Source organism: Crocuta crocuta, unplaced genomic scaffold (genome assembly GCF_008692635.1).
Source record: "Crocuta crocuta isolate KB4526 unplaced genomic scaffold, BGI_CrCroc_1.0 scaffold130, whole genome shotgun sequence".
Classification (NCBI taxonomy): domain Eukaryota; kingdom Metazoa; phylum Chordata; class Mammalia; order Carnivora; family Hyaenidae; genus Crocuta; species Crocuta crocuta.
Genome location: NW_027527920.1, coordinates 2,873,951 through 2,892,444, shown reverse-complemented (window position 1 = coordinate 2,892,444; position 18,494 = coordinate 2,873,951). Strand labels below are relative to the sequence as shown.

At 34.8% G+C, this 18,494-nt stretch overlaps 1 protein-coding gene across 6 annotated transcripts in view; it reads right to left on the bottom strand.

The window, feature by feature from the left end:
* The window catches only part of MYO9A (myosin IXA), a 256,379-nt gene that overhangs the window by 117,741 nt on the left and 120,144 nt on the right, over positions 1–18,494 (bottom strand). For all 6 annotated transcript variants that reach the window (XM_077746199.1, XM_077746212.1, XM_077746209.1 and 3 more), the window contains 2 exons: positions 8,835–8,910; positions 886–1,029 (listed from right to left, as the gene is read on the bottom strand). In XM_077746199.1, coding sequence (XP_077602325.1) covers positions 886–1,029; positions 8,835–8,910 — 220 coding nt within the window. The remainder of the gene's footprint in view (positions 1–885; positions 1,030–8,834; positions 8,911–18,494) is intronic.

Sequence of the window (18,494 nt, the reverse complement as noted above, 5' to 3'; positions counted from 1 at the left end):
TTTTTTTAATGGCAACAGAAATAAAAGGAATAATGCCCAAAGCTCATGAACATAAGCTGGGGAGTCAGAAAGACCTAAGCTTGAATCTAAAACTTTACCACTTATTAGTGTAGGATTTTAAACTTCTAAGTCTTGGTTTCATTAATGTGATAATGTAAAATAACGTAGAATATAATAATGTAAAATGATGATCATAATACCACCAACCTCTTGGTTGTTGTGAGGATTAAATGATCTCATTTATAATTCTGAAGTATCACAAAACTTAAATAAATTGAGCCTACTAACATTGTTAAGCAATGACTTAGGGATTAAGGAATCCAATTCAGTCATATCAGTTAGTGGCCAAAAAATACGTTTTGAAATAGTGTCTGAAATACATGGATCCAGGAAGCTAGGAACTTTTTACTGGTCCACCCTGCATAGTTATACTTATGCCCTCAAAGCAGTCCTATAATTAAGTAATGAAAAATGGCAGGCTGAATAAAGGTTATATATCACTAAATACGGTCCCAGTCCCCATTTTATAGGGGATTTCACTGCCCAATTTGTTAGGACTGTCAAATTTAAAGGACAGGTTCAATTCAAGACTGAGAATCATAAAAAGAGTGAACAGTTTTCCTCTATTTGGATGTAGGGTCTGTCAAAGAGTAATGAAGAATTATCTCCATAAGTACATTCACCCATGATTCTCCTGGGGAGATGAAAACAAACCACTAAGCTTCTTAGTGCAGGAGATTTACAGCTAATACGATTTTTGATTCACTTGTTTCGCTCAAAATTCTCCTCATGAAAATAATGATTCACCATCACCCCTCTTCTTTTTTTAGCCAGAAATCTTAAACCAGTCATAAAAAGCAATCCACATTTCTGATCAATACTAACGTGAGAATTCCATGTGCTCTTTCCAAGAGTTTGCTGCTAGCTGAATTAGCAAATATCCCATCTTTATCAAGCAAGGAGGCACTACTTGATAGTCTGCTCTGGCGAATTCCAGTTCTGCCACTCCAGGCAATATCAAATGTATCACTGTACAAATTAAATACAGTACAATTTGCTTTAGTTAACTGAGACATCTATATAACACTTTCCAAACTGCTTAAATAAGTAGAATTTAAAACTTTCAACAGTAAAGTTAAAATTTACAAAAAAGCTAACCCAGCAAAAAATGGTTTTATCACAAAGATTACCAATCAATCTAGACTAACCTTTTCCTCATTCAGAACAAAGAATTTCTATGGATTCTGGCACATTCACATACAAATATGCATGTAGATGAGCACGTCACAGAGCTAACATCTTTAAATCTAATCTATTAACTACAATCAGTAAATAATATAATGTATTATAGTAATACAATGGTTTTTGTCTGTTAGATTTTAGAACTTCCAAATATTATTGAAGGAACTTACAATCCTAATAGGCTGTCCCATTCTATGGAATATTTAATTTCTTCCTGGGAGGTCTTATTCACAAATTCACTCACTACAAACACATCTACCAAAGTTACTAAGCATCTTCTATGGGCTGAGCAATATTCTAGCCACTGGAGAGAGAGGAGTGAACAAAACAGATAAAATTATCAGTGATTATAATATGAGGAGTTAATAGAGGGCTTTCCAGGTAAAGCAGCAAACTGACCATATATTTGGATTCCTCCAGAAACCCATAAAAACATTAATAAAATAACTTTTAAAGGAATAAACACTTAGGAATAAAGAAAATATACTAAGAGACAACAGTAACACAGTTTTGAATATGGAAAACAGATGAATACAGAAAGCAATCTTAAACTGGCTATGAGGAGGAATAAGAAGCATCCCTATTTACAGAACTCCCAGAGGCTCCAGAGTTGTTTGTACCAAGTACCTGTGGAAGTGGTGGGGAAGGTGGGTTAAAAACAAAGAACACTAGTTGAAAGTCAGTTTAAGAAGCAGTTAGGAGGCGCCTGGGTGGCTCAGTCAGTTAAGTGTCCAACTTTGGGTCAGGTCATGATCTCTGGGTTTATGGGTTCAAGCCCCACATAGGGCTCTGTGCTGACAGCTCTGAGCCTGGAGCCTGCTTCAGATTCTATGTCTCCCTCTCTCTCTGCTTACCCCCATTCATGCTCTGTTTCTGTCTCAATAATGAATAAACATAAAAAAAAAAGCAGTTAGAACTCCATGCAACCTGATAACCATCCCTTACCTAAGAAAGACGATGAAAGAAAAAGTCCATGAACCATTCATGGACTACACAGCACCAAGCACAACAGGGGATGAGTATACTATACAGTAGTCAAAGGTAATACTGAACATAGATTCTCAATCCTCTTATTCCATTGGTTCCAGAATGCTAGCAGCTAGGACTATATCCTCCAGGCAGAAAACCAAAAAAAATTTTTGTGTGGAATGTGACCATCCCAAGAAGAAAGACCCAAAGATACTAATGTGTTCTACAGACTGACAACACACCCAATTAATCAGATTGCAATTAGCTTCTCAGTGTTTTAATAATGCATATTAACAGCCAATCAAGGTTCATCAGACATCTGAGTAAAGCTCCAAGCATGAAACAGACCAAAACAAACCATCATGACATAAACAACCTCAAGGGGGAAAAAACCAGTCAGGGGAAAAAAAATGTTTTAAGCCCTCAGTAATATTCTTACAGAAGAGAGAGACTACTTCATCTATAAAATAAGATGCTATGAAAAATTTAAAAATTGAGAAAACAAAGTAACAAAAAGGTCCTAAAAATTAAAAATGGAACACCAATAAAAATGCATAATATATTCATTCAAAAATATTTATTGAGCACCAAATAGTGCCAATTTTTTTCTAGTATCTTCATGTTACTTATATTTAAATGGAAGAAAACAAACAAATAAAAAAAAATACATTGTGGGGCGCCTGTGTGGCTCAGTCAGTTAAGGGTCTGACTTCAGCTCAGGTCATGATTTCATGGTTCATGAGTTCAAGCCTCATGTTGGGCTCTGTGCTGACAGCTCAGCCTGGAATCTGCTTCCAATTCTGTGTCTTCTTCTCTCTCTGGCCCTCTCTCACGTGAGCTCTGTCTCTCTCAAAACTAAAACATTAAAATTTAAAAAAAAACAAAAAAACATTGTATGTCAGGTAATAGGTGTCAAGGAGAAATTTTAAAAATGGATGCTAGGCAAAAAAAAATAAATAAATAAATAAATAAATAAATAAAATAAAAATGGATGCTAGGCTTTTTAATAGGAAAGCCACGGGTGGCCTGATGGGGAAGATATCATTTAAACAGAGATGTAAAGGAGATAAAAAGCAAATCAAGCAATTATCACAAAGAAGAGCATTCTACTCAGACAGAAGAGCAAACACACAGTATGGGAGGCAGGAATTTTGTTATGAGTCTGAGATATATTAAATAAATCAGCAAGGTTGGAATGAACTAAATGGGGGGGAATGATAATAGATCAAGTCAGAGTTAAGAAGGAAGAAACTATGTCACATATACCCTCTAGGAAATGTAAGAATTTTTGGCTTTTTTTGTTTCAGAATTTTTGGCTTTTAATGAGAATGAGAAAGAAAGACAAAGAAGGTTTTTCAGCAAAACATTGACATGAATCAGCTTTTTTATATTAAAATATATTTTACATTACATATATTTACATATTACATTATATTAAAATGATCTGGCTGCTATATTGAAAACTGTTTGAGGGGCCAAGGACAAAATCAGGGACATTATTTTAGGAAGCTATTATAATAATCTATGCTAGGGCAATAGCAGAGGAAGTATTAAGAATGGTGAGATTAAGGATATCATTTTCAGGTACAGCCAATGTAACCTGCTGATGGACTGAATAGGGAGTATCTGAGAAAGAAGGAATTAAGGATGACTTTAAGATTTTAAACTAGGGGCGCCTGTGTGGCACAGTCAGTTAAGAGTCTGACTTCACTCAAGTCATGATCTTGTGGTTCGTGGGTTCGAGCCCCACGTCAGGTTCTGTGCTGACAGCTCAGAGAGTGGAGCCTGTTTCAGATTCTGTGTCTCCCTCTCTCTCTGCCCCTCCCCCACTCATGCTCTGTCTCAAAAATAAATTTTAAGAAAATTTAAAAAAAAAGATTTTAAACTAGTAAGAGGAGACTTAGAGATGAGGAAGTGGGAAAGATTACTATAAATCAAAACAAGATGAAAAATCATTAAAAAACAGATCAATCCAGTAGACTCAAGACTTAACAAAAGAGTTTCTAGACAGATCCTACAAGATTCTGGTACTTAAGTACAGAGGAAAGATGTCACATACAAAGACTCAAGAATCAGGTGTGCCTGGATGGCTCAGTCAGTTAAGCATCCAACTCTTGATTTGGGCTCAGGTCATGATCTCATAGTTCGTGGGTTTGAGCCCCACTTCAGGCTCTGGGCTGGTGGTGTGAAGCCTGCTTGGGATTCTCTCTTTCTCCCCCCCTCTCTCTCTGCCCCTCCTCCATTTGTATGCTCTCTTTCTCTCAAAATAAATAAATGAACTTAAAAAAAAAAGAATCAGAGAAAGGGCATCTATTTAAAAACAACAACCCTACACACAACATCACGCTTAAAGGTAAAACAACAACAACAACAAAAAAAACTGGAAGATTTCCCACTAATATCAGGAATAAGACAAGGATGTGAGCTCTTGCCACACTTACTCAACACTGTATTGAAATTTCTAGCCAGGGCAATAAGTAATAAAAAGAAATAAAAGACAACCAAATTGGAAAGGAAGAAGTAAAATTATATTTATTCATATTTGACATCATCTTACATATAGAAAATTCTAAGGAATCCACTAAAAATTATTAGAATTTATGAATTAAGTAAGGTTTAAATATTCAATTATATTTCTATATAATAGCAATGAACAACTGATGATGAAAGCCAAAAATTATTTCATTGATAACAGCATGAAAAATAATACTTAGGAGTAAGGAGTAAATTTAAGAAGTATAAGACTTGTACACTAAAACTAAGAAAATATTGTTAAAAGAACTAAGGATCTAAAGAAGTGAAAAGATATTCTATGACAATATTCCCCAAAATAATCTATAGATTCAACATGATCTCTAGCAAAATGCTGGATGCTTTTTTTTTTTCTTGCAGAAAATGACAAGATAATCCTAATATTCATAGGGTAATGCAAAGAATTCAGAATAGTCAAAACAATGTTGTAAAGAACAAGGCTGGAAGAATTACAGTTCCTGATTTTCATGCCAATTATAAAACTACAGTAACTAAGACAATATGGTATTGGCATAAGGAACGACACATATATCACTAGAATAAAACTGAGAATCCAGAAAAAAAAAAACAAAACACTTCTATTTATGGTCAATTGAGTTTTGACAAAGGAATCAAGACAATTCAACAGACAAAGACCAATACTTTCAACAAACGGTGTTGAGGCAACTTAATATCCACATGCAAAAGAAGTTGGATCTTTATCCCTTAGCACATACAAAATCAACTCAAAATCAATCATAGATCTATATTTAAAAGCTAAAACTATAAAATTCTTAGAAGAAAACAGAGAGAGTAAACCTTGTGACCTAGGCTTAGGTAATGATTTCTTAAATACAACAAAATTATAGCAAAATAGGAAAACAGATAAGTTCAACTTCTTCAAAATTAAAACCTTCACACTTCAAATAGCACCTGTATTATTTCAAATCATGTATCTGATAAGGGATCTAGATCTAGAATATATAAATAGCTCTTACAACCTGATAATAAGACACCGAAACTAAAAAACAGATTACTCAGAAATTTAAAAAATGAACTACTGATACATCTAATAACCTAATGAGTCAAGCACCACATTTAGTTGAAAAGAGCTAATCTCAATGTAATGAAAGGGATTAGAATAGGACACCCCAAATTACACTATATAAATTTCCCTTTGTAAGAGTGTCCCACACTCCCCTATAAGGAAGAGGAAAGCAGCTTTTATCACCTGAGATAAGAGACTAGGAACTAAAATGAGCTTGCTTAAATAAACCTTACTAAAATAACCTTCATCTTCCATTAGTCCCCCCATCTGTTCCCTAGTCACTGCCCCACATTTTATAATCCTTTAAAGCCCCAAATCTCTTTCCTTTGCATTTTAAAAATTTTTTTTAATGTTTTTATTCATTTATAGAAGAGAGAGAGAGAGAGAGACAGCGTGAGCAGGGGAGGGTCAGAGAGAGGGGGAGTCACAGACTGAAACAGGCTCCAGGCTCTGAGCTGGCAGTCAGCACAGAGCCCGACGCGGGGCTCGAACCCACAAACCGCGAGATCATGACCTAAGTGAAAGTCGGACGCTTAACCAACTAAGCCACCCAGGCGCCTCAAATCTCTTTCCTTTGAAAAAAGAGTATATGAGCCCCCAAGTGTGACACTACTTCTTTGAGTTTCACTTCTTTCCAGTGAATACTCATGTATGCAAATATTCATAAAAATTATGCTTTTTCTCCTGTTAATCTTTCATAAGTTTAATTCACAAACTCCCAGCTACTGAACATAAGAGAAAAAGATTTTTCTTCCTAACAGTTTCATCCTACATGATTCCTTTTATATAACATATGCATAATAACAAAACTAGAAAAATGAAGAAGAGATAACTGGTTGCTACAGGCTAGGACAGGGACAGGGAAGGAGAAGGGTAAATAGAAAGAGGCAGATTTAATGAATTCTTTTGTGATGATGAAAAAGTTATGTATCTTGACTGTGGAATTGATTACACAATTGTATATATGGGAAGGAATTGCAAAAATCTATACATGGACACATGCAGATTGCTTAAAATGGTGGAAGTAAAAAAAATAAGTTACAAATTAGGAGAACACATTTGAAACATAACTGAAATGGCACCAGTACATAAAATTTAAAATAAATGCTTTTTAAAAAAGAAATATGGGCAAAGAAATGGCATTTCAAAATACATAAATAGCCATAAAATATATAAAAATTGTTTAACATCATTAATAAGCAGGGAAAAGCAAATCATAAGATACCATTTTATAACTTCCAGATTACCAAAAGTTAAGAAAACAGTCAGTTGATTGTGCTGGCAAGGAACAAAGGAAAGAGAATTTTAGCTGCCAGGTTTAGTGTACATTAATACAACTACCTTCGGGAAAAAAAAATTTGGAATTATCTTATAAAACTAACATGCACATATCCTACTGAATTAACAGTTCCACTACTAAGTATATATGCTAGCAGTGAAATAATAGTGAGCCAGAAGATTAGTATGAGCATGTTTAAAATAGCACCATTAGTCAGGGTGCCTACGTGGCTCAGTTGGTTAAGCGTCTGACTCCTGATTTTGTCTGAGGTCATGATTTCATGATTCATGAGATCAAGCCCACACTGGGCTCTGTGTTGACAGCGCAGTGCCTGCTTGGCTCCTCTCTCTCCCCTTTCTCTTCCCAGCCTCTCCGACCCCCCAACAGGCATGTGTGCACACACATGCACTATCTCTCAAAATAAACAAACATTAAAAAAATTAAAAATTATACAGTAGCACCATTTCTAATAGTAAAAGAATCACATATCCACTGAGAAACAAATCAGTTATGGAATATTAATGCCACATAATTTTTTATTGTGATAAAAAAATGCGTAACATAAAAACCTTAGCATTTTAACTAGTACTTTTTTACTGAGAAATAATTGACACATTACATTATATTACAACATACTGATTGAGTACTTATATATACTGCCAAATGATTACCACAACTATGGTTAATATCTATCACCATACACAGTTACAGCTTTTTCCTGTGATGAGAATTTTTGAGATCTACTCTCTTAGCAATTTCCAAATACACAATACAGTATTATTGACTGTGGTATCTATTATTTCCCAGGACTTATTTATTTTTTAATTGGGAGTTTGTACCTTTTGACCACCTTCACCTATTTTACCCACCCCCTACTCAGGCCATGGGCAACCACCAATCTGTTCTGTGTCCATTTTAACATTTTCAGTGTACATTGTACATGTGTACATTGGCATTGAGTACATTCACACTACTCTACAACCATCACCACTATCCATCTCCAGAACTTCTATTCAAACTGAAACTTTGCATCCATTAAACAATAACTCCCTATCCCCTACAAACAGCATATAATATTATGCGACAACTAACAAAAATAAACTGCATGCAACAAGATGAATGAATCATAGATGAGTATTGCTGAAGGGAAAAAGTCACAGAAGACAGCATACTATATACCAGTATTTCTGTAAAACTTAAAAACTAGCAAAGACAATTTATTGCTTGGAAAAAACATACATTTATCATATAACTTTTTTGAGAAAGAGTGTGAACGTGTGTGAGAGGGGGAGAGGCAGTGGGAGAGAGAATTTTAAGCAGGCTCCATGCCCAGTGTGGAGCCGAATGTAGGGCTCCATCTCATGACTCTGAGATCATGAACTGAGCCGAAAGCAAGAGTCAGACATACTCAACCAACTAAGCCACCCAGATGCCCCGTCAAGCTTTTTTTAAGAGTACACAATGGTAAACATAAAATTCTGGTGCTACATTAATGTATAAAGACTGAATAGGAACTTCCCAATAAACATGTACATCACACTTATTATGTACCATTTCAAATCCTCTCAGTCTTTGAGTACTGTGACTAGTTACAGTCATATTTGGTACTAGTTACAAATATTTAGTCCGGTTTCAAACCTTATTATATACCATTTATAAAAGCTTCAAGAAAGAAAAACAAACTAGACCTGATTTTCTTCATATTTTTAAAGCCACCTACGTATTAATAAGAATTCTAACTATTCCTTCTATACCTCCTTGAAAACATAAACGAAACATACTTACTGTTGATTTTTTTCATTTAGAGTATTCATGCCCTGGAGGTCAGAAAGAGGTGTTCTGGGATTTTTCCGGGTTATACCTAACATAAAAAGCAAATATTTTCAAATCAATGCTAAAAGAAACTAAACATAAAACAATTTTTCTAAGGACAAATGAAAGTAATGTACTTCAATAGTAAATATTTGCTAAACATGTCAGAAATATCAAAATAAGAATATGAACCAAGGCACATGACTATTACTTACAAATCAAGCCTTAATCAACAATGAGCCCAATTAGGAAATTAAATAATAAACCTTTTTATTTCTTCTCTCATTTAGACATTATCAGAAAACCAAGGGTAACTGGGCTGAAGGTCTAGAAATGTATACGCTCATTTATTTTAATATTCAAAAAAATTCCTAATGATTCCTTTGCATCATTTTTCAGCAATAAATATATTGCTGACAAGGACCATAGATTTTAGAGATCAATTACTCTTATGTAGACACATTAAGAATCAAAAACAATACATTACTTCCTTTACCAATATTTTTTAAGTTATAATTTACTTAAAATCATATGATAAACACTGAAGCTCTATAAGGCCATAAATTTTCAACATACAGACATTTAATATAGGTAAAATACAAGAGAAAGGAAGTAAAAGTATCTTATCAAGATAACAATCTTCTATGTAGAAAATCCTAAGTAACTCACAAAAAACTATTAGGACAAATTAAAGAGTTCAGAACAATTATAAGATATAAGATCAATATTTAAAAATCAGTTGTATTTCTATACAATAGTAATAAGCAATCAGAAAATAAAATTAAGAAACAATTCCATTAATAACATCAAAATATAAAAAGAATAAACTTTAAAAAGTATAAAGTGTCTACACTGAAAACTACAAAACATTAAAAGAATATTAAAAAACCTAAATAATGGAATAGCATTCATACTCATGGATTGGAAAACTTAATACTGCTAAGAAAGCAATGTTCCCTAAATTCATCTGCAAACTGATGCAATCTCTTATTAAAATTCCAGTAGCATTTTTTTTGCAGAAATGAATAAACATGGAAATGCAAAGATTCCAGAATAGCAGAACAATGTGGCTAAAGAAGAACATGATTGGAGGACTCACACTTCCTGAACTCAAAACTTACTACAAAGACAGAGTAACTCAGACATTATGTTACTAACATAAAGGAAGACAAAAAAATCAATGGAAAGAAACTGAGAATACAGATCAAACTTTTACATTTATGATCTATTCAATTTTGACAAAAGGTGTCAAGATAATTTGATGGGAAAAGAATAATCTTTTCAATAAACAGCTCTGGGAAAACCAGATATCCTCATGCAAAATAATGAAGTTGGGATCAAAAACCAAAAAACACAAGTCCTAAAATTATAAGACTCTTGAAAAAAAATATAGGAAGTAAATCTTTCTGACACTGAACTAGGCAATAAAATTACTTAGGTCATCAAAAGCATAAGCAACAAAAGAAAAAAATGGATAAACTGGAATCATCAAAATGTAAAACTATTAGGCTTCAAAGGACACCATATCAAGTAAAAAGACAACCCACCAAATGGTAGAAAATGTCTGTAAATCAAATATCTGCTAAGGAACTTCAATCCAGAAAATAAAAAGAACTCTTATAAACTAAACAATAAAAAGACAACCCAATTTAAAAATGAACAAAGTAGGGGCCCCTGGGTGGCTCAGTCGGTTGAGCGTCCGACTTCGGCTCAGGTCATGATCTCACAGTTCATGGGTTTGAGCCCCATGTCAGGCTCTGTGCTGACAGCTAGCTCAGAGCCTGGAGACTGTTTCAGATTCTGTGTCTCCCTCTCTCTCTGACCCTCCCCTGCTCGCTCGCTGTCTCTCTCTCTGAAATAAAAACATTAAAAAATATTTAAAAATGAACAAACTATATGAAAAAATATTTTCTTCCAAAGAAGACATGCAAATGGCTAATAAGTACATGAAATGATGCTGAACATCATTAGTAATGAGAGAAATGAAAATCAAAACTACAATGAAATACCACTTCACACCCACCAGGATGGCTATAATCAAAGACAGATAGTAAGTGCTCTCAGATAGACATGCTCTCATGTCTATCAAAGACATAAAAAAATTGGAACATTTTATACACTGCTGAAATTTCATTTCGATACAGTCACCGTGGAAAACACCTTAGCAGTTCATCAAAAAAATAAACATAAGATTACCATATGACCCAGCAATTCTACTCCTAAGTAAATCCCCAGAATTTCCAATACACTACTACTGGAAAAATATCCTGAGATCAACAAATTCAATTAGAACTTTGAATGACTTTATTTTCTCATATATTTGAATTCATTGTTTTTGTTTTATTTAATCAGTTGTTTAGTTATAGGCACCAATTATCCCCATGACAAATTCTCCCTTTCTATCCTCCATACTTATTATTTTCTTTTGTGTATTGAAACATAATAATATCAGAACTTTCTTCAATATGAGTAATGCAATTTTCAGCTATTTTCCACTATTTTTTGAACTCATACATATGATTTAGCTTTATGCCTCTGTATGCTTTAGTATTTCAATACCTATTTTCACTATCATTCTGATATTTCATACTTTTTTTAAATAGTTTATTGTCAAGTTGGTTTCCATAGAATACCCAGTGCTCATCCCAACAAGTGCCCTCCTCCATGCCCATCATCCCCCTTCTACTCTCCCCCACCCCCATCAGCCCTCAGTTTGTTCTCAGCCCTCAGAGAGCTCTCAAGGTTTGCCTCCCTCCCTCTCCCCAACTATTTCTCCCCTTTTTCTCCCCCATGGTCCTCTGTTAAGTTCTCCCTAATCCACCTATACGTGCAAGCACATGGTATCTGTCCTTCTTTGCTTGACTTTATTTTATACTCTTAAATTTGTGCTATGCTTTATTGGATTCATGTTATTAAATCCTTCTAAACTATAAAGTACTCACAAGAAATTTTCTTTTCTTTCTTGGAGTACCTTCCCTGTAAACACAATAGGACATTTCTTTGAGGGTGGTTCTTTCTGCATATTAACTTCTTATTTCCCTCTGTGTGATGATTTTTCAACATCAATTATTAAAGAGTTTAACATTAGAAGGAATAATACACTGAACACTGGCAACTGATCACTCAGGTCAGAAATTGAAAGCCTGTGCATCTCTCTCCTGATCCTATCTCAACAGCTTCAGGTCCCATCATCGCCTACTTCTTAGGATTAGCATAAAAAAACAATATAATAGCTACTGAATATATGATATTCAGTAACTTAAAGTCGAAGATTGTCTTATGAGTTAACAGACAGCAAATCTCAAGGGACAACTGGGAAGTGTAAAAAGAACTAAATGGATATTCTGGAATTAAAACTGAAATCAAAAATTCATTCTATGGGTTTAAGAGAAGACTTTAAACACGACAATGAACTTGAAATTGATAGAAAAAAATTATCCAACCTGAAGGATGAAAGAGGATAAAAGAAAAATGAATAGAGTATGGGGAATCTGAGACAATATCAAATATTGTAAAAACATGTAACTGACATTCAGAAAGAAAAGAAACTGCAGCAGAAAAAAATTTTAAAACAGTATTAGCCAAAAATTTCCTAAAATTGATGAAAAACAATTGAGGAACATGTCCAAAAGGTACAGCAAATCCCAAATAGGATAAATATAAATATAAATCATATCTAGGAACATCACAAATGTTCTAGAAAACACACAAAACCACAAAACAAAGAGAAAAATGTCAAGCAGCCAGAGGAAAATAGGTACATTAGATATGAAAGAATGATAATAGAATGACATCTGAATTGATCATCACAAATAATGTAGGACAAGGAGAAAATGAAGTATCTTTTTTTTAAATGTTTATTTTTTGAAAGAGAGAGAGTGTGAGGAGTGGAGGGGCAGAGAAAGAAGGAAACAGAATTCGAAGCAGGTTCCAGGCTCTGAGCTGTCAGCAGAGTCCAATGTGGGGCACAAACCCGCAAACCGTGAGATAATGACCTGAGCCGAAGTCAGACACTGAACTAACTGAGCCACCCAGGCACGCTGAAAATAAACCATATAGTAGGAGACTTTAATTACCTCACTTACAGTAATGGACAGATCATCTAAGCAGAAAATCAACAAGGAAACAGTGGCTTTCAATGACACACTGGACCAAATGGATTTAACAGATATATTTAGAATATTTCATCTAAGCAGCAAAATCCACATTCTTCTCAAGTGCACATGGAACATTCTCTAGAATAGATCACATATTGGGTCACAAATCAGCCCTCAACACGTACACAAAGATCGAGATAATACCATGCATATTTTCAGATCACAACACTATAAAACTTGAAATCAACCACTAGAATAAATTTGGAAAGCCCTCAAATACATGGAGGTTAAATAACATCCTACTAAAGAATGAATAGGTTAACCAGGGAATTATAGAAGGAATAAAAAAATAATAAATACATTGAAGCCAATGAAAATGAAAACACGACAGTCCAAACCCTTTGGGATAGAGCAAAGGCAGCTGGAAGAGGAAAGTATATTGCAATTCAGGCCTATCTCAGAAGGAAAGCAGGTCCAAAAAACAACCTAATCTTACACCTAAAAGAGGTAGGAAAGGAATGGCAAATAAAGCCCAAAGCGAGCAGAAGAAGGGCAATAATAAAGATTAGAGAAGAAATAAATGATATAGAAACAAAAATACATAGTATAGAAATGCCAATGAAACTAAAGCTGTTTTTTAATAAAATAAACAAAACCAATAAACCCCTGGCCAGACTTCTCAAAAAGAGAGAGGGCCCAAATAGATAAAATCACGAATGAAAGAGATCACAACCAACATGACAGAAATACCATTAATTATTAGAGAATACTATGACAACTGTATGCCAACACACTGGACAATCTGGACAAAACGGACAAATTTCTAAACACTCACCCATTACCAAAACTCAAACAGGACAAAACAGAAAATGTTAAGGGACCATAATCAGCAAACAAATTGAATCAGTAACCAAAAATTTCCCAACAAATAAGAGTCCTGGGCCAGATGGCTTTCCAAGGGAATTCTACCAGACATTTAGAGAAGAGTTAATACCTTTTTTTCCCTCAAACTGTTCCAAAAAATAGAAATGGAAGGAAAGCTTCCAAACTCATTCTATGAAGCCAGCATTACCTTGGCTCCAAAACCAGACAAAGGCCTCACTAAATAGAATTACAGACCAATACCCCTGATGAACCCTGATATAAAACTTCTCAAGAAAGGGAAATCTATACTGTTAGTTCTTTAAAGTAACCCTGGGGAAAGAGAAAGGGATAGGAATGATAAAATGGTACAGCAATGGCCTCCACACTGGAACATTCTGCTGGTCTGGTGTCATATTCATAATTTTGTTCCTCCATCCAACCATATACTTCCCATTAATGTGTACATTATATAAATACATCATTAAAAAAAAAGCTTCTCAAGAAGAGACTAGCAAACCTAATTCAACAGTACATTAAAAAAATTATTCACTGGGGTGCCTGGGTGGCTCAGTCGGTTAAGCATCCGACTTTGGCTCAAGTCATGACTCATGGTTCGTGGGTTCGAGCCCCACGTTGGGCTCCATGCTGACGACTCAGAGCCTGGAGCCTGCTTCAGATTCTGTGTTTCCCTCTCTCTCTACCCCTCCCCTCATGCTATGTCTCTGTCTCTCAAAAATGAACAAAAAAAATTTTTTTTAATAATTATCCACCATGATCAAGTAGGATTCATTCCTGGACTACAGAGCTGGTATCATAATTGCAAATCAATCCGTGTGATACACCACATTAATAAAAGAAAAAAAAAACATATGATTTTTTCAACAGATGCAGAAAAAGGATTGACAATCCTTTTGTGATAAAAACCATCAAGAAAGCAGGGACAGAAGGAACATACCTCAATATCATAAAAGACATATATGAAAGGCCCACATATAATATCATTCTCGGGGCACCTGGNAAAAAAAAAAAAAGAAAGAAAAGAAAAGAAAAAGAAAACTGTAGCTGGAGGCATCACAATCCCAGACTTCAGGACGTATTACAAAGCTGTAATAATTAAGACAGTACAGTACTGGCAGAAAAAGACATACAGATCAATGGCACAGAACAGAGAACCCAGAAATGGACCAACAAATGTATCACCAATTAATCTATGACAAAGCAGGAAAGAATTTCCAATGGAAAAAAGTCTCTTCAGCAAATGGTGCTGGGAAAACTGGAAAACGACATGTAGAAGAATGAAACTGGACCACTTTCTTAATGCCACACACCAAAATAAATTCAAAATGGATGAAAGACCTCTATGTGAAACAGGAAACCATCAAAATCCTAGAGGAGAAAACAGGCAACAACCTCTCTGACCTTGGGTACAGCAACTTCTTAACAAACATGTCTCAGTAGGCAAGGAAACAAAAGCAAAAAGGAACTACAGGGACTTCATCAACATAAAAAGCTTCTGCACAGCAAAGGAAACAACCAACAAAACTAAATGGCAACCGACAGAATGGGAAAAGATATTTGCAAATGACATATCTGATAAAAGGTTAGTTTACAAAATCTTTAAAGAACTTATCAAACGCAACACCCAAAAAAACAAATAAGCCAGTTACAAAATGGGCAGAATACATGATTAGACACTTATCCAAGAAGACATTAGATGGCTAACAGAAACATGAAAAAACCCTCAACATCACTCACCTTCAGGAAAATACAAATCAAAATCACAAGGAGATACCATATCACACCTAAAATAGCTAAAATTAACAACTCAGGCATCAATAGATATTGGCAAGGATGCAGAGAATGGGGAACCCTTTTGCACTGTTGGTGGGAATGCAAACTGGTGCAGCCACTATGGAAAGCAGTATGGAGGCTTCTCAAAAAATTAAAAATAGAACTACTCCACAACCCAGCAATTACACTACTATAGCTATTTATACAAAATATACAAAAATGCTGATTCAAAGGGGCACATGTATCCACAATGTTTATAGCAGTGTTATCAATAATAGCCAAATTATGGAAAGAGACCAAATGTCCATTGACTAATGAATGGATAAAGAAGATGTGGTATAAATATACAATGGAATACTACTCGGTGACAAAAAGAATGAAATTTTGCCATTTGTAACAATGTGGATGGAACTAGTGTATTAAGCTAAGTGAAATAAGTCAGAGAAAGACAAATATCATATGATTTCCCTCATATGTGGAATTTAAGAAACAACAGATGAATATAAGGGAAGGCAAGGAAAAGTAAGATAAAAAGACAGAGAGGGAGGCAAACTGGGGCTTAAATACAGAGAACAAACTGGGGTTGCTAGAGGGGAGGTAGGTGGGCAATGGGGTAAATGGTAAATTAAGGAGGACACTTATTGGGATAAGCACTTGGGTATTATACGTTAGTGATGAATCACTGGGTTCTACTCCTGAAACCAATACTATGCTATACGTTAACTCCCTTGAATTTAAAAATAAAAAGACTGGAATGTAACTAAAGGATTCTCTTCCAAGTTCACTCAAGTAGTTAGTGGTAAAGTTCATTTTCCCACTAACTGTTGACTAGTGGCTTCAGTGGGATTCTCAACAGGGCTACTCACAAATGACAGTTTGCTTCTTTCTTCTAGAGACAGTGATCTGAGGTAGAGCTACCAAATGAGAAATTACCTAAGATGGAAACTGTAGTCTTTCATAACTTAATTTCAGAAATAACACAGTATCACTCCTGCCATATCCTATAAGTCACACAGACCAACATAAGTAAAATGCAAGAGACTATACAAGGTTGTAAACACCAGAATACGGGGATAACGAGAATATCTAGGAGGATGGCTGCCAAAGATGTATACATGAAATTCATAAATTTCATTTTCCACGTATACATAGCTAAAATAGTATAATATAATTTTGTAAATTTACCTGGTATCCTCTGAGACTAGCGAATCTACTTTCTAGATCAGAGAGCATATTTTAAACTCCTTAGCACTTTCTATATAACAAGGATCATATGTTGTTTACATCCTCCTTTTCAAGCTATGCACTTTTTACTTCTTTTTCTTGCCTTACAGCACTGCATATGACTTTTAGTACAGTGTTAAATATGAGTGTCAAAAGCAGATTATCTTTGCCTTGTCTCAATGTCAGAGAAGTATTCAATTTTTCATCATTACATTTACAAAGTCTGCTGTAGGATTTTCATGCATGTTCTTTATAAAACTGAAGAGGCTGCCTTCTATTCCACGGCTCCTAAAGGTGTTTAAATGAGTGAAAAATTGGGGCGCCTGGGTGGCTTAGTCGGTTAAGCGTCCAACTTTCACTTAGGTCATGATCTTGCGGTTCGTGGGTTCGAGCCCTGCGTCGGGCTCTGTGCTGACTGCCAGCTCAGAGCCTGGAACCTATTTCAGAGTCTGTATCTCCCTCTCTCTGACCCTCCCCTGCTCACGCTGTCTCTCTCTCTCCTAGAAATAAATTTAAAATATTTAAAAAATAAATAAATGAGTGAAGAATTATGACAAAATCTTTTTCTCCATCTACTGAGATATCATATGCTTTTTCCTTTTTAGAAGAATAATATAGTGAATTACATTGACTGATTTTCTATTAGCAAATCAACCTTTCATTCCTTTCATTCATTCATTCATTCATTCATTCAAACTTAAATTCCACTGGGCTTCATGTATTATCCTTTATCATACTGCTGAATTCAGTTAGCCCTTATATTGTTAAGCCTTTTTACATCTATCATTATGAGGTCTATAGTTTTACTGTAATGTTTTTGTCTGCTTTTGGTATTAGAGTGATAATACTGGCCTCATGATGAGATATGTGAAGGTTACGTGCTCCTCTATTTTCTGAAATAGTTGAAGAGAACTGGTATTATTATTTTCTTAAACATTCTTAAATAAAATTTACTACTGAAGCTATCTAGGCCTAGACTTTTTGTGGGGGGGACAGATTATACTTATGAAGACAATAGCATTAATAAATATAGGAGTGATCAAATTTTCTATTTTTCCTTGGGTCAATTTTGATTGACATTTAAGGTATTTGCCCATTTCATCTAAGTTGTTCATTTGTTGACATAATCTCTCCTCAATCTTCTGAGGTCCCTATAATATATAACTGTGTCCACCTGCTCATTCCAGTTAACAGTATTTGTGTCTTTTCTCATATTTCTTGATCAGAATGGCTAGAAGTGCACTAATACAGAAGCCACTAGCCACACATGGTTTTCAAATTTGATTTGACTGAATCAAATTAAAACTTCAGTTTTCAAATTTTAAATAAATTTCAGGTGCTTAACAGCCACATGTGGCTTTTAGATAATGTAGTTGGAGAACATTTTCATTTTCATAGAAAGTTCTAATGGACAGACCTAGAGTTTTATCAACTTCATTGCTCTTTTTGAAAAATCAGCTTTTGGGGGCACCTGGGTGGCTCAGTTAGTTGAGTGTCCATTTCTTTCTTTTTTTTTTTTTAACAAATAGTTTATTGTCAAATTAGTTTCCATATAACACTCAGTGCTCATCCCCACAAGTGTCCTCCTCCATGCCCATCCCCCCCCTTCCCCCCCACATCCATCAGTCCTCAGTTTTTGTCAGCATTCAAGAGTCTC